Genomic DNA, 23,782 nt, shown 5'->3' on the forward strand with positions numbered 1-23,782 from the left:
AGATCTTACACATATCTAGTCAACAGCATATCTGAAAGCCCTCTACCTCACAATAAGTGCACGGGACAAGTCACATCTTTCCATCGACCGCTAATTGTTCCAGCCTCAAGCAGGGTACCTCACTCTTCCCTGACATACAGGACTTCGCCACGCTTGCGAGATCAAACACTGGCAAGACATCTGAAGCGCAAGTAGAGACCTAGCTGCCCTCATCTTTCGGAGTCAAAGCTACACGTCCAAGCCTCAGCTCCAGCTCGGTGATAATAGTGGCGGGATTCGCAGCTAAAACGTTGAAAATCTCATCTACGTGGCTTCGTAAATTGTATTTTTTGTATGTCAACCAAGAACCGGCGCCTTGGCTAAGATGCAACGGTTGAGTTTACTTTCGATCATTGAGGAGTCTGGACTTGCTTTGGAAAGGGAAGCCGAAGAACAGAAGGGCCCGGTCTAGCTGCAGTGCAAAGAACTGGAGTGATAAGAGCTTTGAGAATCTGTCATTATGGAAATGAAACAGATTGATAGAAAGTAGAAGCTATGACCCAATACTATGAATACTTGCGGTGTGGATCTCTGGTCACCGGGAGGGGGGAGATCGTTTCTGTGACTTGATTGTAGTCTCTAGGGCAATCTTCAAAGTATCCCTTCAGGATAGACGAAAGTAAATGAGGGGTCGTTTTGTGCTCCGCATCTTTGTAACACATTGTGAATGTAGACTGTCATTACGAAATTCACTGCAGCTGACGATTGTCCACTGACGTTGACGTGTACGTACTTAGGATATTTCTTCAGCCAACATAGAACCGAGTATGAAGCTCCAGATAAGAAGGTCATCAAATTTTAATCACCTACTTGCAGTATAATCGAGTTTTAATACCAGAATACATGCATTGGCAAACACTCACAAACCATCCCCTTTCCTATGATTGCTTTTAAGGTCTAACACCTTCCAAGCAATTACTTCACGTCAAGTTTATCAGTTACATAGAATTCCAGCCGGGCATATGCCCCAAGGTCCCCGATTATCAGCACACATACTCTCTATCAGGTTTCGTCTAGTCACTGCTGGGATACTGTGGTGGACATGGGTTCTTCTCCTGCTCCAGAACATGCGGAAAAAAAAGAAAAAAAAAAGAAAGAAAGAAAGAGGCCAGCTACGTCAAGATCCTCGAGGCCTTGTAGAGGATGAGGTCACGCAGTGTCCAAATTCCGATATGCTTGATGGTATTAACATGGTCAAAAAACACCTCAAGGAATTTAAGGATAGACACCCTCCTATCACCCATTCGTGCGCTTTCGCGGATGGGCATCTAAGTCCTCTCCTCTCCGTATTGAGTGAATACTACTACTATATTCTAGGGATTAAATATACAGAAATTCTGCCAAGTTTCCAATACGCTCAAGCTTGAATCTCCTCTTCTCGAAGCATATAATTCACCATAGTATTGGATGTCTTGGTTACACCATATTTCTCAGTGAGAAAAGAATACGGTTGAATAGAAATGCGGGATAGATAGCAATCTCTTAGGAAGCACTATGAAGCTCCCTATCCATTGTTGAAGAATCCGGTGGAAGTCTAGATGGTAGCATCCAATAAAGTAGACGATACGATCATCAAAATAGCAGATCGGAAACCTAGTAGATGATCCATTGTTGTCTATGCAGTAGTTATGTCAAAGAAACAAAGAAATTGTCCGAATCGTTCCAGCCCGGAAGAGGATAAAAAACTAAAAAAAAAAGGGGTTGGGTGGGATATGCGGGAATAGAGTAGTGAAAAATCGCTAAGAAATGTTCTAAACCAGAGGTCTCCTAAACAGACTGCCTTGGACCAGCCGTGATTAGAAATGAAAAGCAGATGAAAAGCGCTCAGTTGAGATCACCAGAGAAAGGGTTCCAACACAGATGCCATTGACTCCTTGTGCTCAAAAGGAGGACAGACTAAAACACACATCAGACCGCGCTTCGGCTTGAAATAACCCAGTGCTAATGCAACGAAAAGGCTTCCGTTTATTCGGGAATGCTGCCGAAAGATGGGTCCCTGACACTGCCGCCAGCATCTCCAAGACCAGCAACCGGGCGATTGTAAGACCAGCCTTCAAACTGCTGCTGCATAGTCTGGGACAAAACGGGTCCGTCCACGTATGAATCTTGAGGTGCCTCTGAAGTGAATTCCCGGTCGAAGTTGGCTGTGTCACGCGCGTCAACCTGCAGAAGTTAGTTATAGTCAAAATGCAAAGACAAGGGTGGGCGATGGTTCTATCACATACCACGTTGGGTCGGAAGCTTGGCTCGTACTTTCGCTGGAGTAGCTTGCGCCAATCAATGTTGGCAAAGAAATGATGCGACTTAATCTCCGCGGCACCATTGGCACCCAAACGACGTTGTGGGTCACGATCGAGTAGCCGTGTGAGAAGATCCCGGGCGGCGGGGGGAACGATATCAGTGCTGGGGAAAGTCAAGGGCTCCTGTAGAATCTTGCGGTACATATCGTTGGTGTTTTCATCGTAGAATGGGGGAAGACCCGTCAACATCTCATAGAGGAGGACACCCAGCGTCCACCAGTCGACAGTCTTTGTGTATCCGTTGCCCAGCAGCAGCTCAGGCGCAAGGTATTCAGGTGTTCCACAGAATGCTATCAATCAAGTTAGGAAAGCCAAAGAAAGACATAGATACAGATGCCTTACTGTTTGTCCGATCCTCATCCTTCATGTCTAGCTTGCATAGACCGAAATCACAAAGGGCAATATGTCCCGTATAGTCGAGAAGGATATTTTCCGGCTTGAGATCACGGTAGATGACCTTGAAGCCATGCAGACATTCCAATGCACAAAGCAGCTCAGCCGTGTAGAAACGGGCACGGTTGATATCAAAACGCTGCTCTCGTTGGAGATGGTGGAATAACTCTCCACCGTTTACGAAGGCGAGAACGAAATACAATTTTTCAGGTGACTGGAAGGAGAACTTCAAGGGGACAATGAAAGGATTATTGATCTGTGCAAGCACCGATCTCTCCGCAAGGGTGTGCGTAACTTCCGACCGGGAAATGATGTGAGCCTTGCGGATCGTCTTGAGGGCATAGATACGGCCCGTATCTTTCTTCATGACCTGCATGACCTTGCCAAAACTACCTTTACCCACGACCTTTAACAATTCGAAGTCCTCTAGCTTCAAGCTTTGCTGCTTGTTCTCGACAAACGAAACACCGATCTTAATCGAACCAGTACCAAACTGAAGGTCCAACCACTCTGCGCCCAATTGGCCCAGATGGCGTCCCTGGGCTGCATGGGCCGCAGCCGCCTTCTGGTTGTCCTTTTTGCTGAGCTTGGGGTCCTCCACGAACGGAGGTGCTTCTTCGAAACGCGGGTGTACTTTCACTGCACCGAGGAAGATATCCTCACTACGACCGGCACCAGGCCGGGCGGCCGGATTCCGGAGGTACAGCTGAACATTCAATTCCGTCTTACGGGACACATCGAACTTGAAAGCCGTGTTATCTCCGGCCCAGAGGGGATTTTCGGGTGTCCCTGAAACTGCGTCGACAAAAACTTGATTCTTCTCGAAATCTAACAGGGCGTAGGGAAGATACTTAGTCGAATACCGACCATGGATTGTCGGGGCGGCATTGATACCCCCGCTAGTCGACTGAGGACGGCCGTTATGGACGAATGATGCCGCCTGACCATGAGCGGAGTGAGAAGATGAGGAGCTGGGGCGCATAGCATAGTTATTGTTTTGGAAATGGGAATTGAAGATCTGTTGGTAGTGTGGGGAAAGGGCAAAATTCTGGCCTTCGTGGAGGGTGACGATCAAGATACCGGGCTTAACGGGGGCCACGGGAGGAGACACGAGAGATTCCGAGGCATCTTATTCACATGTTAGGACGGGTCCACGAGAACGGCAGAAACTTAAAACAACATACTGATCCCGTTGACATTCGATGTTGAAATCATCGGAGTCGGAGTCTGCGAAGCCACGGGGGTCTCTTCGCCGGACTCGCCCTTAATCGTTGATGTGGATGACGACCGGGTAAAGGTTTGCGTTAGAGGAGCAAGGTGGGTTTCCTTTAATTCTACATAAGTCAAGCCAAGTTGGTTAGATCTTGTACTTGCAGAATGGGCCAAGGTGATGCTATATATAGATTGTGTAAGAAAGAAAAGATGAGGGGACATACTTTTGGTGAGTTTCCAAGACATTGTGATGGGCGATTTTATGATATCCAGGGAAAAGGTGGAAGAGAAGTTGGGGAATCGTGTAGAAACTGGATCAGGTTTACCCCAGACTAAATATAACAAAAAGAAGGCGAAAGGAAAAAGTAAAGTAAAAAAAATAGGGAGGGAATGAAACAAAAAGGAGGTCGTTCGTTAGTACCCCAAAGGGTTGGTGCAGTGACAAGAGATGCGGTACCGCCACAGCCACAGCGGTCAGAAACACACAAGAGGAAACCCCGAGGAGAACAGGGGAGCGATAGATTGATAGAGATCGGAGACTGTACAGCGCGTCAAGTCGCGAATAAAGAGAAAGAAAAACAACAGCAAACAACCAGGGCCGACACAAATTCCAACAGCGACCCAGGTCGAACCAGGAGCAAGTTATGAACGATGGAAAGGGAACAAACACGATCGAGGGGAAAAGAAGGGACGCGGGAGAGGGAGAGAGAGATGGTCAAAGGAGGGGGGCAAAATCGCCGATCATCATTGGGTCAGGAACATGGCTGCCTGGGTCCATCTATGTAATGCCTGAGGCATATATTCCCTTGGGGGAGGTGTAGATCCCTGAATATTCAGGCCCCCAATAGCACTAGCCACTAGCTCCGATGGCTAAGCCACTATACCTGGTCTGGATCTGACGCCGCCGCTATTTACCGAAGTTAACTACGACTTCCAGTTCCCGATAGAGAGATCAGCCATCGTATCCTTACTATCTAGGGACTTATCTCACAAGATTGACAGACCAGTTCTCTCAATTTTGTACTGTCTAGTTCGACCGCCCGCTCACTTGGCCCTTACCCGCCTCTCTACGGAGACCATCCCCCTTGACCTTCTCCGATAACCCTTCGAAACCATCTTACGCACGATCGGTCCGCTTTACATTAGCCCTCTGATCACACGAGAGGGCTCGGAACTGTCGTCGAAACGGCTCAGGATATAGCGGAGGATGAAAGGGATTCACGATCGATGGGCGTAATAAGAAAGAAGACCGCCTCACGCGGCACGGAAGCCGGCACCAAGTACCACTGCGACATCTGTTCGGTAGATGTGACTTCGACGGTAAGCACGAACCGATCGCAATGGAAACACACTGAATCAATATATCTAACGACGATGCAACAGGTCCGCGTGTCGTGCGCTCACCCCTCCTGCCATGAGTACGATCTCTGCGTTCCGTGTTTTGCAGCCGGAGAGAAGTCTAAGAACCACGACCCGTCCACACACCCATTCCAGGTGATTGAGCAAAATTCAGTCCCAATTTTTCAGGAAGACTGGGGAGCGGATGAGGAGCTTTTGCTGCTAGAAGGCGCGGATATCTATGGGTTGGGGTCATGGGCAGACATCGCGGATCATATCGGTGGTTACCGCACCAAGGAGGAAGTCCGAGACCACTATATCAGCACATATCTAGACAGTTCGAATTTCCCATTACCAGAACGCGCCGATCCGGATGACACGCGATTGTCCGACTCGATCTCCAAGGAAGAGTTCCAATCCCGCAAGAAACGTCGCATCGAGGAGCGCAAGGAGGCGGCCAAGGCGGCCCCTCCGACGACGCCCAAGCAGAAACCGACCGCCAGTGTTCCAGCCTGTCACGAAGTGCAGGGTTATATGCCTGGTCGTCTCGAATTCGAGACGGAATTTATGAACGATGCGGAAGAGGCGGTGCAACACATGACTTTTGAGCCAGGCGCCGGGGAAACGGCAAATGGTGAAACGGACGCAGAAATGGAGTTGAAGATGACGGTGGTTGATATCTACAACTCACGTCTGACGGCGCGGACGGAGCGCAAAAAGATACTGTTTGAGCACAATCTCCTCGAATATAGGAAGAACACGGCACTGGAAAAGAAGCGCACCAAGGAGGAAAGGGATTTGCTGAACAAGGCAAAGCCATTTGCCCGAATGATGAACCACGACGACTTTGAAGAGTTCAATAAGGGCTTAGAGTACGAGCACAATTTACGGCTAGCTATTGCGCAACTACAGGAATGGCGGCAGATGGGTATCGGGGACCTTAAGGGTGGAGAAAAATACGAGCAAGAGAAACAGCAACGCGCCCAGAGGCTCATGCCACAAGGGTCCTTTGACCGGTTCGCCGGCACACGGCCAAAGCAGGCGCCGCAGCCTGAGGGCCCCACGGCGGCCAGTCAGCTAACCACACCGGAGCTCCCTCTGCGGTTACAAAAGGCTTCTGGCGTGAACAAGGCACCAGAACCGGCCAACCTGCCAATGAACGACTTCGATCGAGCCTTTGCTAGCAACGGAGATGGGCTTACCACTCCACAGTCAGCCAAGACGAAGTTCGTCGTCCAACCACTTAACGGAGTGATCCCATGGAAGCTCGAGAACGACGGCGCACCAGACCTACATCTACTCACCAAGGAAGAGGTGGAAGTGTGCAACGTGCTGCATATCCAACCGAAGCCATATCTTGTGGTTAAGGAGACACTACTCAAGGAAGCGATGAAGCAAGGAGGCAGCTTGAAAAAGAAGGACGCGCGGACCATCTGCAAGGTACGAATTCTCCTTCCCGTCCGCATTATAGAATGCCAGGCTAATAAGGACTGAGTAGATTGACGCGACAAAGGCGGGTCGAATTTACGATTTTATGGTGCACAGCGGTTGGATCAACAAGGCATAGAGCAATGCCTACAGGAATGACGAGTTGACAGTTTTATATATCCAGGTGTAAATCGAACGGAGTTGGGCGTTGCTCAGGGACCCAGAGGGTTTATGTGGTTAGAGCATAACAAAGGCTTGATTGAAGCGGGGTTTCTTATTATTATTTTCCACTTTCTCATCAGACCTCATTTTTGAATACAACCCTTGTAGATAGTATCTGAATGAGTACCATGTTTCCCCACCCTAGATACTAGTCCTTGTGCTAGGAGTATCTCTAAAATCCATCAAATCAAGTCGATCTCCACATAAATAATCAAAAAATAACCTTCTCCGCATTTCGGGCCTCGGCAACGCTCCCCCATTTATAAACCAACTATTTATCCATAAAAACCACCAGTCACCCATACATAAAAACAACACACCACATAAACACCCCATAACAAACCAAAAGAGCAAGAGAACAAAAGATAGAGAGAAAAAATGGCCTTTAAGACCCCACCCCCAACCCCTCAGTATACCAAACTAACCTTCCCAACTCCCCACATCCTCCTTGCGACCCTCTCCCGCCCACGAGACCTAAACTGCATAAACACAACCGGCCACCAAGAACTCCACGCAATCTGGGAATGGATGGACTCAGAGCCAAGTGTGCGGGTGGGGGTCCTAACCGGGGAAGGAAGGGCATTCTGCGCAGGAGCAGATCTAAAAGGTATGTATAGCAAAGTATAGCTTCAACTAATCTAAGAAGTTGATTTTCCATTCTTATTTATATATGCTTTTCGTCTATGTTTTATTTTTATACTATATACTAACATAGCATACACAGAGTGGAATTCGCAAGTGAACAACACCTCGACAAAGAGACAGGACCAGCTAACCACGGGATTCGGGGGTCTTTCGCGCCGGAGTGGCAAGAAGCCGGTGATTTGCGCGGTGAATGGGATTTGTCTGGGAGGGGGATGTGAGATGATTGTCAATGCGGACTTAGTTATTGCATGTGAGAAGGCCTTTTTCGGATTCCCGGAGGTGCAGCGCGGCGTGGTTGCGATTGCAGGGGCGTTGCCGCGGGTGGTGCGGACGATTGGGCGGCAGCGGGCGATGGAGATGGTCTTGACGGGGCGGCGGGTGTTGGCGGCGGAGGCGGAGAAGTGGGGGTTGGTCAACGAGGTCGTGGCCACCCCAGAAGGTGCGGTGTCGCGCGCCCTGGAGATCGCGGGTCAGATCGCTTCCAATAGTCCCGATGCGGTGATCGTGAGTCGGGAGGGTGTCAAGTTGGGATGGGAGGGTGTGGGTGCAGAGGAGGGAAGCCGGTTGTTAATTGACGGATGGCAGAAGAGGTTAAACGAGGGGGACAATATCAAGGAGGGTTTGAAGGCCTTTGTGGAGAAGAGGCAGCCGAATTGGGTGGACAGTAAGTTGTAAAGTGGGCTACAGATGTCAACTACAAAGGACAAGAGGCTCCATCTCATAATCATTAATCTCATTAGACTCTTATGCTCAGCACTAAGTCAATACAAATCATCATGTATGCTAATCCGTGATATCCGTTGAATGCTTCCATCCGCGCCGTCCATATGTTCGCCGTATCCCATGCGGTTCATGCCCGTCCAGCGGGCAGAACGGTGTGGTATCATATCAAATATTCCTCGGGCGATCCATGTCGGTGATGGACTCAGAACCCTTCGTTTTCAGGTGATAAAGGAGCGTTGTATGTAGAGCGAAACGCTTAGGTGTCACATCGCTTATTTGGTATCGTGCTGAACCGTGGACACGCGCTCAACCACATGAGAGTAGAGCGGGTGGTCTTTCTCTAGTCCGGTGAGTTCGGAAGTAGCATCCTCGGCCGAGTTCTCCTTGAGAATGCGAGCAAGCTCGGCGCTTTCTTCATCGCCAGGGACGTTCTGGAAGCGGAGAGCCATCTCGATGGCGCCCAACAAGGCATCGAACTTCTGGCCACGCTCGGCGAGCTGCGACGCAGGTCCGATGAACCGCTCCTTGCGAGACAGCTTGCGGACAGGGGCACGTCCCACACGCTCGACGTTGTCCTCCAGATACGGGTTCGAGATTCGGTTGACGATCTTATCGACGTATTCCTTCTGCTCCTGCTCCGAGATTTCATGCTTAGACACAATGAGCGATGCAGTCTCCTCGAGCACCTTGTGCACCGTCTCACGGATCTCGGGGTCTTCGAGAGCCTCGGCGATCATCTTCTTGCCCCGCTTGTGAGCGTAGTAGGCTGTGGTAGCATGACCAGTGTTGACCGTGAAGAGCTTGCGTTCGATGTAGGGTTCGAGGTTGTCCACCCAGTGGATGGCCGGGATGTCGGGATGACCCCATTCACCGAAGGGAGTCTGTTCAACCGCCCACTCGTAGAACTTCTCGATGCGAACATTGAGGCCACTGTTCGGGGGCTGGTTGGGGACGATGCGGTCAATCGCCGAGTTGGCAAAGCGGGCACGGTCGTAGAGGGACTCCAGACGGTCCTTGCCGGTGTGCTGCTTGATGAAGCCGTGCAAGGTATCTGTGGCACCGATAGCATTCTCACAAGCAATCACCGCGACGGGCTTCTTCTCCGTGCGCGAATCAATGCCCTTAGCAATGACCGGCGCGATGAACTTGAGGATGTTTGGACCGACGGCACAGGTGACCACATCGGCCGTGGCAATCTCCTGAACGACATCGGCCTCGTGCGTCTTGGAGTTGATAGCGCGATAGTTGGTGATGGTCTTGGTGTTCTCACCTTCTTCGCTAACCTCGGTGACGTCGTATGACGGGGTCTGTTGGAGGGAGTTGATGACGCTATCCATGACATCAACGAAGACGACTTCATAGTCGGCGGCGTGGAGGAACTCAGCCACGAAGCCACGGCCAATGTTACCACCGCCGAACTGAACTGCCTTTTTACCCATGATGGATGGTTGTAGTTGTGTTGTATTCAATGGATAGTGAAAGGGGGGTGAGAGTGATAGGAGTGAGTGAGACAATGGAAGAGAAAGTATAGTAAGTAGTTAGTGGTGTGGAGAGTGGGAGGTATTATTTAGGTAGAGTCCTTGTGGAATGGGAAGTTATGTTTAACGATGTTGAGGAAGAAAGAGGGGTAACGGGGGAATATATAGTTGGAGCGAGAAGGGGGGGGAAAGGGAAGGAATGATGCAGTGACGCTTTGTATGGAACGGGAAAGAAGACCAAGTCTGGGCGAGAATGAAACCCTACAATCACCACTGGTGGAATTCGAGTGGGGAAGGGAAAAGAACGTGCCTATGGGAACATGGGAATAGTATCAAACCTGCAGATGGGGGACTAGGAACGCAGTCGTCCGGGGCTCAGACGCCCGTCTATTTTCCCCCGTGCAAAAACAGGAAAAAAGCGAGGGGATTGGTTTTCGTCATTATATTGAGGATGTCTTTACACCAACCAGACGCCTAGTTTTTTGGATCCGAGGCATTCCGTGATCATCAACCCTTTGCTATCACGTTACGCAGGAACTTGGAGACCCAATATTGTCACCCGATTCCTGGGTTACACACTAGGTTACCATTCCAGGCTCTCTCTAAGTCTCTCATAGTCTTGCCCTTTAGCCGAACGAGTTGATTCTCGTTTTCTCTCTTTTATTTTCATGATCAAGAGCCTATGATATACCCCCCGGTCATAGTGGGCTTCCTCTCCATAGACTCACTAACCCTCGAATAATCTTCCCTCATAGTATCCTTTCTAAGTGATAACGGGCAGTAAGTAAGTTCGTAGTCAACTTAACGTCATCATTTGACATCCCTTGAATACATCCTTTGACCCACTATAAACGATCGAACTCACAGGAGAAGCGGAGGGAACCGGGTTGCCTTATTTGGCGAGACCTTACTTAGGGGTTCCACTCGTGACGTCGCCAGCCGCGGGAAGACCCAATTTTTTGATGACTATGATTTCCAAGTCCCTCTTTTTTATACCATTGTAGTCAGTAAGTAGTAGTGATTGTATTCAGAAAAAAAGCAAGGTGGATAAACGTTACAGCATCATCTAGCCCGTCAACAGATTCTCGTGGAATCTTTCCAACCGGGGTGGGTCCTTTCTATATCCAAAATTTCCTAATGAGAGACAACGTATTTGCAACCAGATTCACTCTCCCGATTCGGTCTCCTTCCTTACTCTTCTTTAGTCCTCTTGGTTTTCCTTAGTTAATTTTCCCTTTCCCTTTCCCTTTTTGTTTTACCCTTCCATCCCGTCCCGATATTCCTCTCCCTTCCGTGCCCTTCTAAGCTCCTTCCCCTAGGGTTTCGATTCTACCGAGTCCGAATCATCGGCCACCATCTTCGGTTCTGCCATCGGGTCGCACACCGCGTCTTCCGATCGGCCACGGTCAACCAATACCGTAAGTAAACTGACGATACCTCCGACTAACAACAACCCGACAGCTGCCCATGTCATGCCTAAGAATTGCTGTCCATACCCGGCCGTCACACCGGATTCCTTTCCGTGTCGATTGATGAGACTAACAAATTGTAACGCAATGACTGTTGCAATAATAGACGGGATACTGAACATCATGAAACTGAGCTGTGGATCAGATTAGCGTTAATGGTTGAGCATGGTCTAGAACAAAACCATGGCCCCAAGCCCGACACTTACCATCAAAGAAGAAACTTCTACCACCGTCTGTCGCGGTCCTCTAATCAACACGAACCACAGCCTCATTAAGACCACCAGACCCGCTAGTCCAATCCCAATACAGTAGAAAGCCCCCATACTTTTACTAGTAGCGCCGAATGCGCGTAGATCGTCGGTGATGGAACTCGGCCATCCGAGACTGGACAATGAGGTATTATTTCCGGCATCCTGGGTCAACGCTTCTGTCGCATTGAAGGAGAACAGTACTGAACGGTGAGAACAACCCGTCAAGTTCTTAGTCCCGGCTTTCAGAAACCCCTCGCAGTAGGACATGACATATATCGAATAAAAGTCTCGCATCCCCGTGCCATTGCCTATATTCGTGGTATAAATCTTTGATCGTTGTCAGTCCAGGCCCATGCCTTTTATTCCATGGGTGTAACGAGGGCTAAACAAACCGTGAACACATCCGAATCTAATAACAGGCTGGTCTTGGTCCCGGCAAAGAGGCATAGGATGCCCAGGATAAAGGCGATAAACGCTGTTAGTGTGGGTAAGATGTTGGACCAATTGATCATTTTGCCCGTTCTAGTGTTGATATTCGTGGCAGTACTTTTCGCATAGCATATCCGGTCTTAAACTCTATCAGACCAAGTCGTGGCATCATGGTATATACATAAGTTTTGAGCTGAAGAGCCTCCTGTGCTGGTCACCATTCTTTGGGATGGCCAGCATTCGTCCATAGTTCGGCTGCTAAAGACATGCTACGATCCAACCCCTCCTCAAGCCAAATGAGCAGCCGATAGCCCTTCTCAGCGATTCGGAAGAGAGGGCTAATCGATTTAATTGGCTAGATCGATCTTCAGGACCTGCAGAAGGAATGTTCGGATATAAACGCCGGGGTGGAGACGATAGTACTGCGATAGGCTCCAGCCGATCTGGGGAATGCGCGCGCCAGCGTCCGGTATGCTCGTCGGCAAGGTACAAGGAATAAAGCAAGCTACACCTACTTTACGTCGGTCTTAATTGTGGGGAATTCCTCGCCGCAAGGCTAGATCATTGTTGGCTGATGTCCCTTATGCAGGGTCGCATCTGACCATTCTACTGGCCCTACTAAGCCTCAAAAGGTAGTATAGATAGAGATGTCCAGTCTCCAGCCACATCTAATTCAGAAAGCCTGTTTCAGAATATGGAAAGGGGTAAGAATTCTTGATTGCAACCTTAGAGCTTCTGACCTCATATCTCTTACTATTTTCCTGTCATCCTTTCGTTCTGGCCCGCAGGCCTACAATGTTCCTATACGTACACTCACCTATCAAGTTATATCTCAATCCTACAACAACTCATTGATACTAAGTCTGAGTTCAAATTCTTGCTAATTAACAACCTCATCGGGTACAATACTTATATACCCCTTGACGTACTCAGAACACCCCATCCCGAATCTCCAAACCATAACAAATGAAATACAATGATGATCAAATTTTTACCCTCCGTTCAACAAACCCCTCTAAAAAAAAGGTACATCCTAGTAGACCGAAAACTCCCTTCTAACCCAGACAGCACCCTAATCTCTGCAGTAAATAAACGCACACGATGTATTACCTCATCCGCATTCTCCCCAATCTAACTAGGGTTATCGGCCACCGAAACCTCAACTACCTACGTAGACTTTGGCAATTCTACATCATAATCCAAGTATCCAACCCAATCCCCTGCTATCTAACACAATAGGCCTCCACAAATACTGCACAGCCCCTATATTTGTAATAAAAGCCCAGATACCAAGACATATCACCATGCCGCTGACACATAAAATGTCCGGGCCCGATAACTCGCCACCCAAAGAGGTGGGAGGCCGAGGTGGCGCCAGGTAGATCCTAGTTACCGATGGGCCGATTAACCATGCAACCATTGCACGCAGGCACCGGTGACTGCTCCGAGTTGTGGCTGGACCGAATGGTAGGGTCGGTGAGCTGGTGTTAGTAAATATAGTTTGGGTTTTGTTTGGGTCTTGCATTGCTTTAATAAGGTATTTTTCAAAGGAAGGTGGTAAGGTAGATATTTTTATTCGAGTTTTACTTAGGGGATGGAGGGTGATATTCCCTACTCGTAGATGTTGTTCTCGACGCTTTTTCATATTTTAGATGGTCGTAGGGATTTAATGTATAGATCTTTTGAATTAAACTAGGCTTGCGAAGTATAGGCCTAGAATCATTTCCCCCATGGTGTGTGCATCTGCCTAGACTTAGGAGACCCATCACTGTCAATTGAATAGATCTTTACGGAGACTTTCCTCTGGCTTGCCTTATCGGAAATGTCTACAAACTTGCTAAGATAGGAGATATAAATATATTTTCAGTCATAGCGAGCAAAGGTTTCGAAGTGGAAGAAATTGATAGAAGCAAACAACTCTAGAACAATAAGGTAATAGTAATAATAGATAGAGAATCTCACCCAACACGTGTCAATACATGAACCCAGTAAGAATTCCCTCTGCGCATACAAACTGTCATTCAAAACTGTCCATAGCGCACCACTTAGATACAACCCCACCTTACTTCAACCCGTGATTATATTCATGCTTCGGCTTCGACTTCTGGAGCTCCATTGGCTGCTGGCTCGGTCTCTTCACCATCGTTGACGTCGATGAGGGATTCTGATGAAGGGGGTTCGGGAACAACGCCTTCCTTTTCCAGACGAAGGTACTCATCCCATTCTGGGAAGAGGTCGTCATCGGAAGTAGCATCGGGGGCACCGGGAGGGACGCCGATCAGGCGGGCGATCTTCGTCTTTCCAGACTGCTCCAACGACTGCTTCCACTGAACCACGAGCACGGGGGCCCGGGATGGCTTGTAGGTTTGTGTGAAGAGGACAGCTTCCGCGAAACGGTTGGTCCGCACGAGGAGATCGATGCAGCCATCAATATCACCGAGAGACCACAGGGTGGAGAAAGCAACATTGTGGAGGCCAGCCTCAGATGCTTGCCCGGCGAGGTTGCGGAGACCCTCCTTGTTGCCACTGGCTGTGTGCAAAAGCAGGAGGGAGCCAACATCCTTGGCATTGGTGAAGCACTCCTGGGCCAAAGCCAGATTCCATCCTGCTAGGGCAGCATCACCGACAGTCTTCCACTTATGTTCAACATTAGCCTCACGAGCGATCTCAAGGGCAATGTCGAGATTGTTGAGCGAAAGAGCAAGGTCAAAACGGTGCTCGGGGTCAGTGGCGACTTCGAGAGCCATGTCCTTGTAGCCCTGGCCTTCCAGGAACCGCGCAACCTTGTTGATCTGATCCTGCGGGATATCCTTCAGCAGTTCTGCTGCCATGTCCATGTCTCCACGCAGAACCACGGTCTGATATTCGACCATGCTAAGTGAGAGACCAAATGAAACAACGTTGACATCCTTATCGGCAATGTAAACCCTGCCATCGCGGGGCAAGTAGCCGAGGACGTACATTGCTTGGTCGAAGTGAGAGATAGTGTAGGTCTGATCACCAACAAGGTAGTTCAAGCGGTTCGTCGAGTTCGTGTAAATAAAGCAATCCCCAACCCACTGGCCTGTCCTGACAGTCTCATTGACATCAGTGACGACTTCGAATGCCGACTCAACACCGTCCTCATCGGCATCACCCTCATTCAGGCCGTTGATATAGTTCTCCCTTGAGAATCGAAGCACGTAGAAAGAATCCTCACAAGCAAGGGTGACCAACTCTCCAGACTCAGACCAGTAAACCTAGAAACATTTTGAGTGGCTGGTATCTTAATGGGACATCTTTCGGATAATTCTTACAGCTTTGGGGTCGACTTCAATGCGACGGACTAGATTTCCCGTTTCCCAATCGAACATACCAATGCCTCCCTGTCCTTTAACCCCAAGAAGCACGCCATCTGTGAGGCCTTCGGCTTGGAAGCCAACATCGAGGCCACCGCTGACTTCCTTGAAGTTCCTAAAGATCTTGACACTTGTTGGGGACTCGCGGATAGCATAGTCATTGCTGTTATCCTTCGAGCCCCAGGCAAAATCAAGTGCTTGCCCGAATGCCTTATTTCTCCAGGCAAGGGCAGTGTAGATGATATACTCCCCATCACCGCATACTGAAACGAAACGACCATTGGGAGAGTGCGATAGTGTTTGCGGGTAGATTTCACATGAGCCCAGCTCCTTTGTCGGTAAGGACAGCGGTGTGCCATCCTTAACAGTAGCGTCGCCACCTTTGATGACTGTTGAAACCACTTCATTGTGTCTTGCCCAGATAATCTTTCCCGATCCATCCATAGAGACAGCTGGTTCCTCGCGACCCATTTTCACAACCACAGCACCATCGTCAAAACCCATTGCAATGCCCTGTCTACCACGCTGGTATGAGATACACCAAGCTCTTTCTAAGCCATAGCTTAGCGATTGCTCCAATCGGTATGTGTTTGCGTGCCAGATCTTGATAGTTCCATCCTCGGATCCCGAGATAATCACTGGCAGTTCCGGATGATAACACGCAAAGGAAACATTACTTGTGTGTCCTTCCAATGTCGCAATGAGCGCCTTTGTGGTGTAATCCCAGATCTTAACGGTCTTATCATCTGAGGTGGTGAGAAGGTAGGGTTTGTCGGCTTGTGGGTAGTAGTCGACATAGTTAACGCCCTTCGTCTCGTGGGCCTCCAATGTGAAGTTGGCATGCGGAGAACCAAGACTCCAGATCTTGACGGTCCGATCCAAGCACGCAGATGCAAATGTATTTGTGTCCTTGGGATTAATAGACAGTCCCATCACATAATGGGCGTGACCTTCGTATACCTGGACACACTTCCAACCTTTCTCCCAATCCCAGAGCTTAATTGTCATGTCATCGGAAGCGGTAAGAACAAAAGGTTGGGTCGGGTGAACGGCGATTGAACGAATATAGTCTGGATGGGCCTCAAACGAGGCAATCTTCTCAGAAGTGTTGTAATTGTATACACGGAGTTGGAAGTCATCTGAGCCGCAAACGATCCAGTTTTTGCGGGCAATAAATCGACCGGCTCGTACAGGGACGTCGGTAAGTTCGAAGGTTTTAATGATTGACTGGAGCGAGTTGTCGGTCAGAAGAGAATTGAGTGCAATGGCACTGTCTAAACACTTACCTGAGTCTCGTAAGACCAAATGTATACGTGACCTGTGAATCCTGATTAGCGCATACAACCCGGAGACTGTTTGGAATCAGATCTCTCCACGAACCGCTGTATAGAGTTGTCAGGATCTAAGGCCCAGTTAGTATAATATTAACCATTTGGAATCGCAAAAGCACTCACCCATGGTTCCGTTGGATGGAAATCAATGCCCTTTACCCGCTCTGAACGAGCAAAGAGCTGTCTCTGTTGTGTTATAAAAATGGTCAGCAACAATGCAATCTCTCTTCAACCGACAGTCAAATCATGCTGTGCACGCTTCTTCCGCGGGGATATTGATTCCTAAAAATGCACGGCGTACCTTGATATCCAGCCTCATGTTGTGTGGGGAAGGAGAATGTCGCGATTATTTGCGGCGTCGGGTGCGGAGGGGGAGAAGCCAGGCCACGAGCCGTGTAGACAGCCCAGCCCAGGGTTGCAGATAAGCTTCCCTTGAAAGTATTTATTAATAACACAGAAAAATAAGGAAATCCACGACCGGAATGGCCTGTAGGTTACCAAAGTAGATGTTCAGGGACTCGGCAGCGATGTGTCCACAAGGAGACGGAATCCCGCCAGCTACTAATCTACCTATAATTGGGTTAGGCGACATGGACCCCTCACCGCCTACGATTCTAGGCTCCATACGAGATATCAGAGATCCGTTTATATACATTCTTCGAATATTGTATATTCAAGGGCTATCCGTCCAATTCGTTTCACGCATATATCCTGCTCATCCAAAAGGAATAGTGTCTTACTTACAAGACCACCACAGCTTGGTCGTCACCATCGCTTATGGGTGTGCCGAACCGTCAACAATCAGCCAAGTTGGTCTATTACGCAAGAGATGGTTGCTGTATAGGGCATAAAGACATGAAACTTCTAATAATGGATATAATTTTGCCAAGGTAGCGTCCCTTTCCATTTGACACGCGTCGGCTAATAAATACAAGGGGGTTATGGATCATAGAGATGAACAAGTCTTTTAATTCATCCGAGTCAGCCTCTATGCAGAGTCTTTGCGCTCAAAGTAGGACCACTGGCCAGGGCTGGGCTTTTCCTCTAGTTCCTCCCAACTGGTTGAGTGTTAGTATTTTTCCAGTATTAATAAGCTCCCCGGTGGGTATAGAACTTACACCTTAGACTTGTACAACTCGTCAACAAGCTTCAATTCGCCCTCAGCAACCTGAATAACCTCCTCAAGGAGGCCGGCGCCAATTTGTTTCTCAATCTCGGCAACCCTAGTGTCGGTCATTAGTTCTGTTTTCTAATGAAGGGCATCATGCAAACGTACTGCTCTGCTTCCAAAGCGGGCTCGTTCTCCCACTTAATGGCGTGGGTTTGGAAGTCAGACTCCCTCTCTGCTTTGGTGGAGTCCTCGATGGCCTGATGCCAGCGAGCTTCTTCTTCCGGAGTACGAGCAGGACCTTCACTAGTCTCCTCAAGAGCTTCTCCATCCCATTCCTCACCACGAGGGTTGTCGCTTCCATCATCGCGCATAGCCGCCGCGTACGAGCCATCCGGGCGAAGAAGCGAAGCGAACCGCTCGGGTTCAGTACCAATGGCCTTCTTCACACGCTCCAACCAAGCCTCATAACCAGGAGGTTTCGTAGACTCAACGATTTGCAGGCGGTGGCGGGTCAATGCCTCGGTGGACTGGCGATAGGCGGAAGACTCGGGGAAGGCATTCAGCTTCTGTAGGGTAGTTGTGTAGAGATAGATCAAAGTTGGGCGGGGACTGGGATGAGTGACAAGGCCGGTCAAGCCGGTGGGAGCGAAAGGCTCTAGGTACCGAGCCGGCTTGACGTTCGCTAGCAATCGTAATGTGGACCTCATTGTGCTCTGAGGGTATAAAAAAAAAGGAATTGACCCAAAAAGGTGAATGGTATTAGGGCCAATGGTAGGCAATGTATTTTAGTCTCACGTTGTCATTGACTTCGGGAGAGAAGTTGAGGTTCCGTCGGGAGGCGGAGAAACAAAGATTCCAGCAAGGCGTTCCGGCCACTTTCATCTGAAGGAACTAACTTGAACTAAACTTATCGATCTCTCCGCGCTTAGGGGTTCTCCCATTCTCACCCGTAAAGTCCATCCTCCGTCTTGGAACCTGCGGGTTTATTCCGCAGTATTTCTCCCCTACTCTGAAGATAATCGCCTTCTTCAATTGTTAAACCGCTTCCCCTGCAGTGGTTCGTCCCGACTTGGTTCTGTGGCCACTGACCCGCATTTCGATACTCAGTCTACGTCTTCATGTGCCACCCGTAATTTCATTGGCAATCGCCCTCGATTTTTGTTTCCTATTTTCACTTCATTATTTCGCAAGAATATCGTCTCAAGGTCCAGGACCTTGACCTGCAGCCATCATGAGGCCATCCTTACTGACGTATTCGCTTCTGTCGTTATTCTCTATCCCCACTCTCGCTCTTGCTGCCGACAAGACTCTCGAATCCAGAAATGGTCGACTTGTGAAGAGAGCCGACGATCCTGTCGACCCCGCTACTCTGTCTACTACCTTCAATGGCATTGAAGTACCTCCCATGAAGGAGCTGACGCCTGATAACTTCGAAGAAGCTATTAAAGACGGCTACTGGTCAGAACCCTTTTTCACATCAATGTCTAGTCATCTTTCCTGAGCGCTAATATATCCCAGGTTCGTTAAGCAATACTCTCCCGCTTGTCCGCATTGTCAACAGATTGCCCCAGCATGGCAGACTCTCTACGAATTCTACTATGTAAGTGCTACGCTCATGTCGATCGGGAGCCGTTCTCGTTCAGTCCTGCTAACAGATGGTAGACGTCGGATCCTTTGTCCTCCTCCTCTTCGAAGCCATCTGACACTAAGTCCCTGAACTCCTTCCACGGCTTCTACAATTTCCATTTCGCATCGATGAACTGCCAGGCCTATGGCGACCTTTGCAAGAAGTTAGACGTCAAGTACTTTCCGACATTCTCGCTCTATAACAATGGCGAACGGGTAGAGGAATATTCGGGAAAGAAATCGATGGAGGGCTTGAGCGAATACGTTGAGGACAAGCTGGAATCGATCAAACCGGGATCTCGACCTGCGAAGGGAGTTAATCTACCGAAGCCAGGCGCCAAGGGCGTGGATACGAAGGCTGAGCCGGAGACACCTGCTGCTAAAGACAAGGATCCCGAGGCAGGCGCAAAGGCCGGTGAAAAGCACAACGAGCAAACATCGGCAGAGGATGCATCTTCCATGAAAACTACCGTATCCAAGCCGAAGTCAAAGCCGAAAGGAGGTCCAGCGAATCCCCAAGGGATCTCTGTACCGCTCACAGCTGAGAGCTTCCAGAAGCTTGTCACGACCACTCAGGATCCCTGGTTTGTCAAATTCTATGCCCCATGGTGCCATCACTGCCAAGCACTTGCCCCTAATTGGCAGCAAATGGCCAAAGAGATGCAAAACGTCCTTAACATCGGAGAAGTGAACTGCGACGATGAGCCTAGACTTTGCAAGGACGCTCATGTATCGGCTTTCCCCACAATGTATTTCTTCCGGGGGGGTGAAAGGGTCGAGTACAACGGTCTTCGAGGCTTAGGCGATCTAGTCAATTACGCCAAAAAGGCAGTGGATGTAGGCTTGGGTGTTCAGGATGTTGACGCAACTTCCTTCAAGGATCTGGAGGAGAAGGAAGAAGTCATCTTCTTGTACTTCTATGACCTCGCGACAACCTCGGAAGATTTTGAAGCTCTGGAGCGCCTGACTCTCAGCTTGATTGGTCATGGACGACTTGTCAAAACAAACAGTGCAGCCCTAGCTGAACGATTCAAGATCTCCACGTGGCCCCGTCTTCTTGTTGTCCGAGATGGACGAGCCAATTACTATACCCCAATTGCACCCAAGGATATGCGAGACTTCCGACAGATCCTAGAATGGATGCGCACTGTGTGGCTACCCATTGTCCCAGAATTAACCGCCTCCAATGCGCAGGAAATCATGGATGGCAGGTACGTGGTTCTCGGAATCCTGAGCCGGGGACGCTCGGACGAATTCTTGCAGTCAAAGCGGGAGCTGAAGAGTGCAGCTCTCGAATGGATGGATAAGCAGGTTCAGCTGTTCCAACTGGAGCGGGCAGAACTTCGGGACTCCAAACAGCTTCGGATTGAGGAGGCTGAAGATCGTAACGACCAGCGCGCGCTGCGGGCTGCTAAAAACATGCGCATTACCATTCGTGAAGACGACAAGAAACAAGTCGGGTTCGCTTGGGTTGACGGCGACTTCTGGGAACGGTGGTTGAGAAATACCTATGGCATTGATGTGGCCAATGGGGAGCGAGTGATCATCAACGATCATGATGTAAGTATTATCTTCACAACAGGAACGTGGATTTCGAAGCTAACCTGGCTAGAACCGCCGGTACTGGGATTCATCTTCTAGCGGGGCCCCTATTCTGGCCTCTCGCACCTCGATTCTCGAAACCATTCCTCTTGTGATCGCTAATTCTCCTAAGTTGACACCGAAGTCCACGGTTGGTACTTTTGAGTCTATCTTTTTCTTCGCCCGGTCCTTCATTGTCAGCCACCCCATTCTCTTCGTCCTCATCCTGGTCGTCTCTGTTCTTGGGGCAACTTTCTTGGCTCGAGCAAGAGGCCGACGTGCTGGCCGCGGTGGCATCCTTGGTGTTACTGGCGGCAGCAACGGTTTCTTCCACCTCGACGGGAAGGAAGGTCTATTGAACGGTGGTTCCACTGGGAAGGTCGACTAGGTTGGTCGGAAGACGCTGGATTATTATTTGTACAGTTATTATATTCTCCTTTGGCTTTTCTTACCGTCCCCTTTACTTTCGCGTTTATTTCACCTGGGTTTTTATTGGATTTGTAATGTTTCTAAATGTGTGCTATATCTTGATATCGATGATGCCCTTCATATATCTCATTCCATTTCTCGCATACATCTCCTGGTTCGAGTGGCGTTAGGGCGAGTTGTCCGGTAGGCAAGCTCCTCTAATTTCTTTTACGAGTACTACTCTACAGATCGCATTAACCAAGCACTTTTCACGTTTCCCCATAGACAGACAGACGATGGTTAGCGTAGGATGAGTGGCCGGCCGGGCTGTAAGTAATAATGACGTTGTCGTATTATTTAGGTGCTAGCAAGCATAGTACTGTGTAATATCTCAGTCCTATACAATGGATGAAGCTCAGATGTGGTAGTAGTAGTTAACGTTAATTAGTTGTTGTTGTTATTATTACTAAGCAGCATTGATTAACGTAATCAACCACCGAACCGCCATTTCCACCGAGCCGCCATCTGCTGTTTTCCATATAAAATAGCACTTTTTATAACTCTGATATCTTAACAACTACAGATAATTATAGGCTAATACTTAATTGAAATATTAATGTAGACTATACCAAGACACTATTTATTTTTAAATATTTTTAATAATTTTTTTAAAACTTTGTATACAAGAATATAGAAAAAATATAGGTACAGTTCCTAATATATGATATATTATCTAATTCAAGGACTCCACCACTTAGTATGTATATCTATAGTAGAATATTAATGTGTATTTTAAATTTTAGATCTCTACCATGTCTGGTTGTTGAGATATTAAGATTATAACAAGTGCCATTCTATATAGAAAACAGCAGATGGCGGCTCGGTGGAAATGGGCGGTTCGGTGGTTGATTACGTTAACTAGTTAGTTAACTTACTTAGGTCTATTGAAATGTAAAATCTAACTTCTGATTCGACGGCAAAGTCGCTTCACGTGATGGGCAATTGGCGGATGGTGATTGGCCGCCGGGTTGCCGCAAGCATTGTGAACGTCGCGGAGTCTCCCGGTTTTCGTCGACTCTCTTGAATCTCAGTTGCTGCTGTCAATCATCACTTTGCTAGAACAATTCTTGTTTTAGAATATCTTTGTAAGGCTATAAACAAAATGGTATGTGTCTTATACTCCGGAATATCCTCCCGAATTATATGGGTTGAAGCCCACTGCAGGGCTCAAACTCTCACGGCGTCCAATCGCACCATGGGCCGAGAGAACGCATATGGCGTATGAGATCGTCAATTGATAACATTCTTCATGTCTATAGTTCTCTCAGACCATTCGTCGTGCTGCGGCCCAGACTGCTGGTGCCTACCGCTCTCCCTTTGCTCCCAAGTGAGATCTCCCCGAACTTGCCATTCTCAACGTCTTCTTCCGGAAACATACACGGAGTTATGCCTTTTCGCTAGGCTGGGATTCGATTACAAAATGCTCGATCTCTCAGCCCTCGCCTCCAGAGGTCCGATCAGCAGATGAAGCCCAACCCGCCTGGCTGTGATCGAGAACATATACAGGTGTCGACCGGCAGAGCCAGATGGAATTATGGAGCACGCAGGGTGGTAGCTTTCTTGCTAATTCGAATTTTTGATAATCTCCAGGTACACCACTCCTCTCAACTACCACGGTCTGACAGCTGGCGCTGCCACCAGATAGTGAGTCGCACTTGTTTATATTATATCCCATTTCCCGGTTTAATCATACTAATTGTGTTGTGAACACAGTGCTCAGATTGCCGCCACTTTCGGCGTCAGCGCTGGTATCTTCGCCCTCTTCTTCTTCGGTGAAGTGCCCCGTGTCCGCAACGATGTCCTGCGTCAATTTCCCTTCTTCGATCAGTACTTCGACCGCTCCATCGCCCCCGAGGACAACGTATGTACCCCGATCCGATATACCCGACTCGGGAAAATTGAGATGCTGACATTTGCGTAGCCCTTCTAAATTTCCTCACGAAGTACGATCCATCCACCCTATCCTACTCGCAAGGGATTTCTCATGCTTTGCGCATACACTCCCTATCAGCTATATAGTGGAGGAAGGAGTCGGTTCTGGACTGTGTAGAATAGCGATGAATTGTGACAGCACATAGACACGCCTCCTTAATTATTATCACTTCCGTTGGCTCTTTTGGGTAGATATTAGTTCCCGACGGGGCAAGGGTGGTGAAAGCAATCATTCTTGCTAGCCACTTATATCACACTCACTATATATCCTTGCAGGATTTAGGTAGTAGGTGATACACAGTCAGAACCGTTGTTAGGGTTACCCATAAGGGCAAGTCCAACCTATGATTACGATGTACAACAATTACAACAGATATCGCGTCGAATAAGAATGGTTCCGGTTCCTTTATCTTGATGCTTATCAGACCTTGAACATTCGCCGAAACGCCACCACTCCCGGCTGATAAG

The 23,782-nt window shown here is 48.8% G+C and overlaps 9 protein-coding genes across 9 annotated transcripts; 3 read left to right on the forward strand and 6 right to left on the reverse strand.

Moving 5' to 3' along the window:
- Positions 1-1,632: 1,632 nt before the first annotated feature.
- Positions 1,633-4,646, reverse strand: BDW43DRAFT_293764 (serine/threonine-protein kinase). The gene is made up of 5 exons (XM_032043862.1): positions 4,169-4,646; positions 3,917-4,066; positions 2,682-3,860; positions 2,265-2,629; positions 1,633-2,202 (listed from the first exon to the last, which is right to left on the reverse strand). The coding sequence occupies exons 1-5, from the start codon at positions 4,188-4,190 to the stop codon at positions 2,005-2,007; spliced, it is 1,914 nt and encodes a 637-aa protein (XP_031894422.1). The 5' UTR covers positions 4,191-4,646; the 3' UTR covers positions 1,633-2,004.
- A 525-nt stretch (positions 4,647-5,171) lies between these two features.
- Positions 5,172-8,599, forward strand: adaB (chromatin-binding transcription regulator ADA2; the record flags this gene model as incomplete). Its single annotated transcript, XM_032049826.1, has 4 exons — positions 5,172-5,264; positions 5,439-6,722; positions 7,302-7,539; positions 7,657-8,599. 4 exons carry the CDS (start codon positions 5,172-5,174, stop codon positions 8,250-8,252), a joined length of 2,211 nt encoding a protein of 736 aa, XP_031894423.1. The 3' UTR covers positions 8,253-8,599.
- On the reverse strand, positions 8,413-9,885 carry BDW43DRAFT_243493 (mannitol-1-phosphate 5-dehydrogenase). Its single transcript, XM_032039705.1, has one exon. It carries the CDS (start codon positions 9,737-9,739, stop codon positions 8,573-8,575), a length of 1,167 nt encoding a protein of 388 aa, XP_031894424.1. The 5' UTR covers positions 9,740-9,885; the 3' UTR covers positions 8,413-8,572.
- Positions 9,886-11,047: 1,162 nt separating this feature from the next.
- Positions 11,048-12,347, reverse strand: BDW43DRAFT_243664 (SUR7/PalI family protein). The gene is made up of 2 exons (XM_032039707.1): positions 11,454-12,347; positions 11,048-11,381 (listed from the first exon to the last, which is right to left on the reverse strand). Exons 1-2 carry the CDS (start codon positions 11,790-11,792, stop codon positions 11,094-11,096), a joined length of 627 nt encoding a protein of 208 aa, XP_031894425.1. The 5' UTR covers positions 11,793-12,347; the 3' UTR covers positions 11,048-11,093.
- Positions 12,348-12,965: 618 nt separating this feature from the next.
- Positions 12,966-13,792, reverse strand: BDW43DRAFT_243497 (uncharacterized protein). Its single transcript, XM_032039706.1, has one exon. The coding sequence runs from the start codon at positions 13,570-13,572 to the stop codon at positions 13,120-13,122; it is 453 nt and encodes a 150-aa protein (XP_031894426.1). The 5' UTR covers positions 13,573-13,792; the 3' UTR covers positions 12,966-13,119.
- A 219-nt stretch (positions 13,793-14,011) lies between these two features.
- BDW43DRAFT_316706 (coatomer subunit beta') lies at positions 14,012-16,915 on the reverse strand (the record flags this gene model as incomplete). Its single annotated transcript, XM_032048370.1, has 6 exons — positions 14,012-15,166; positions 15,224-16,492; positions 16,552-16,583; positions 16,646-16,667; positions 16,720-16,782; positions 16,898-16,915. 6 exons carry the CDS (start codon positions 16,913-16,915, stop codon positions 14,012-14,014), a joined length of 2,559 nt encoding a protein of 852 aa, XP_031894427.1.
- A 367-nt stretch (positions 16,916-17,282) lies between these two features.
- Positions 17,283-18,532, reverse strand: BDW43DRAFT_293785 (complex I NDUFA5 subunit family protein). The gene is made up of 3 exons (XM_032043863.1): positions 17,873-18,532; positions 17,715-17,819; positions 17,283-17,654 (listed from the first exon to the last, which is right to left on the reverse strand). The coding sequence occupies exons 1-3, from the start codon at positions 18,412-18,414 to the stop codon at positions 17,585-17,587; spliced, it is 717 nt and encodes a 238-aa protein (XP_031894428.1). The 5' UTR covers positions 18,415-18,532; the 3' UTR covers positions 17,283-17,584.
- A 95-nt stretch (positions 18,533-18,627) lies between these two features.
- Positions 18,628-21,700, forward strand: BDW43DRAFT_293786 (putative disulfide isomerase). Its single transcript, XM_032043864.1, has 4 exons — positions 18,628-19,165; positions 19,226-19,307; positions 19,370-20,893; positions 20,946-21,700. Exons 1-4 carry the CDS (start codon positions 18,939-18,941, stop codon positions 21,300-21,302), a joined length of 2,190 nt encoding a protein of 729 aa, XP_031894429.1. The 5' UTR covers positions 18,628-18,938; the 3' UTR covers positions 21,303-21,700.
- A 707-nt stretch (positions 21,701-22,407) lies between these two features.
- BDW43DRAFT_293788 (cytochrome b-c1 complex subunit 10) lies at positions 22,408-23,763 on the forward strand. The gene is made up of 5 exons (XM_032043865.1): positions 22,408-22,487; positions 22,642-22,709; positions 22,973-23,026; positions 23,096-23,243; positions 23,304-23,763. The coding sequence occupies exons 1-5, from the start codon at positions 22,485-22,487 to the stop codon at positions 23,310-23,312; spliced, it is 282 nt and encodes a 93-aa protein (XP_031894430.1). The 5' UTR covers positions 22,408-22,484; the 3' UTR covers positions 23,313-23,763.
- The last annotated feature ends 19 nt before the right edge of the window (positions 23,764-23,782 follow it).

This window comes from Aspergillus alliaceus (assembly GCF_009176365.1).
Source record: "Aspergillus alliaceus strain CBS 536.65 unplaced genomic scaffold BDW43scaffold_81, whole genome shotgun sequence".
Classification (NCBI taxonomy): domain Eukaryota; kingdom Fungi; phylum Ascomycota; class Eurotiomycetes; order Eurotiales; family Aspergillaceae; genus Aspergillus; species Aspergillus alliaceus.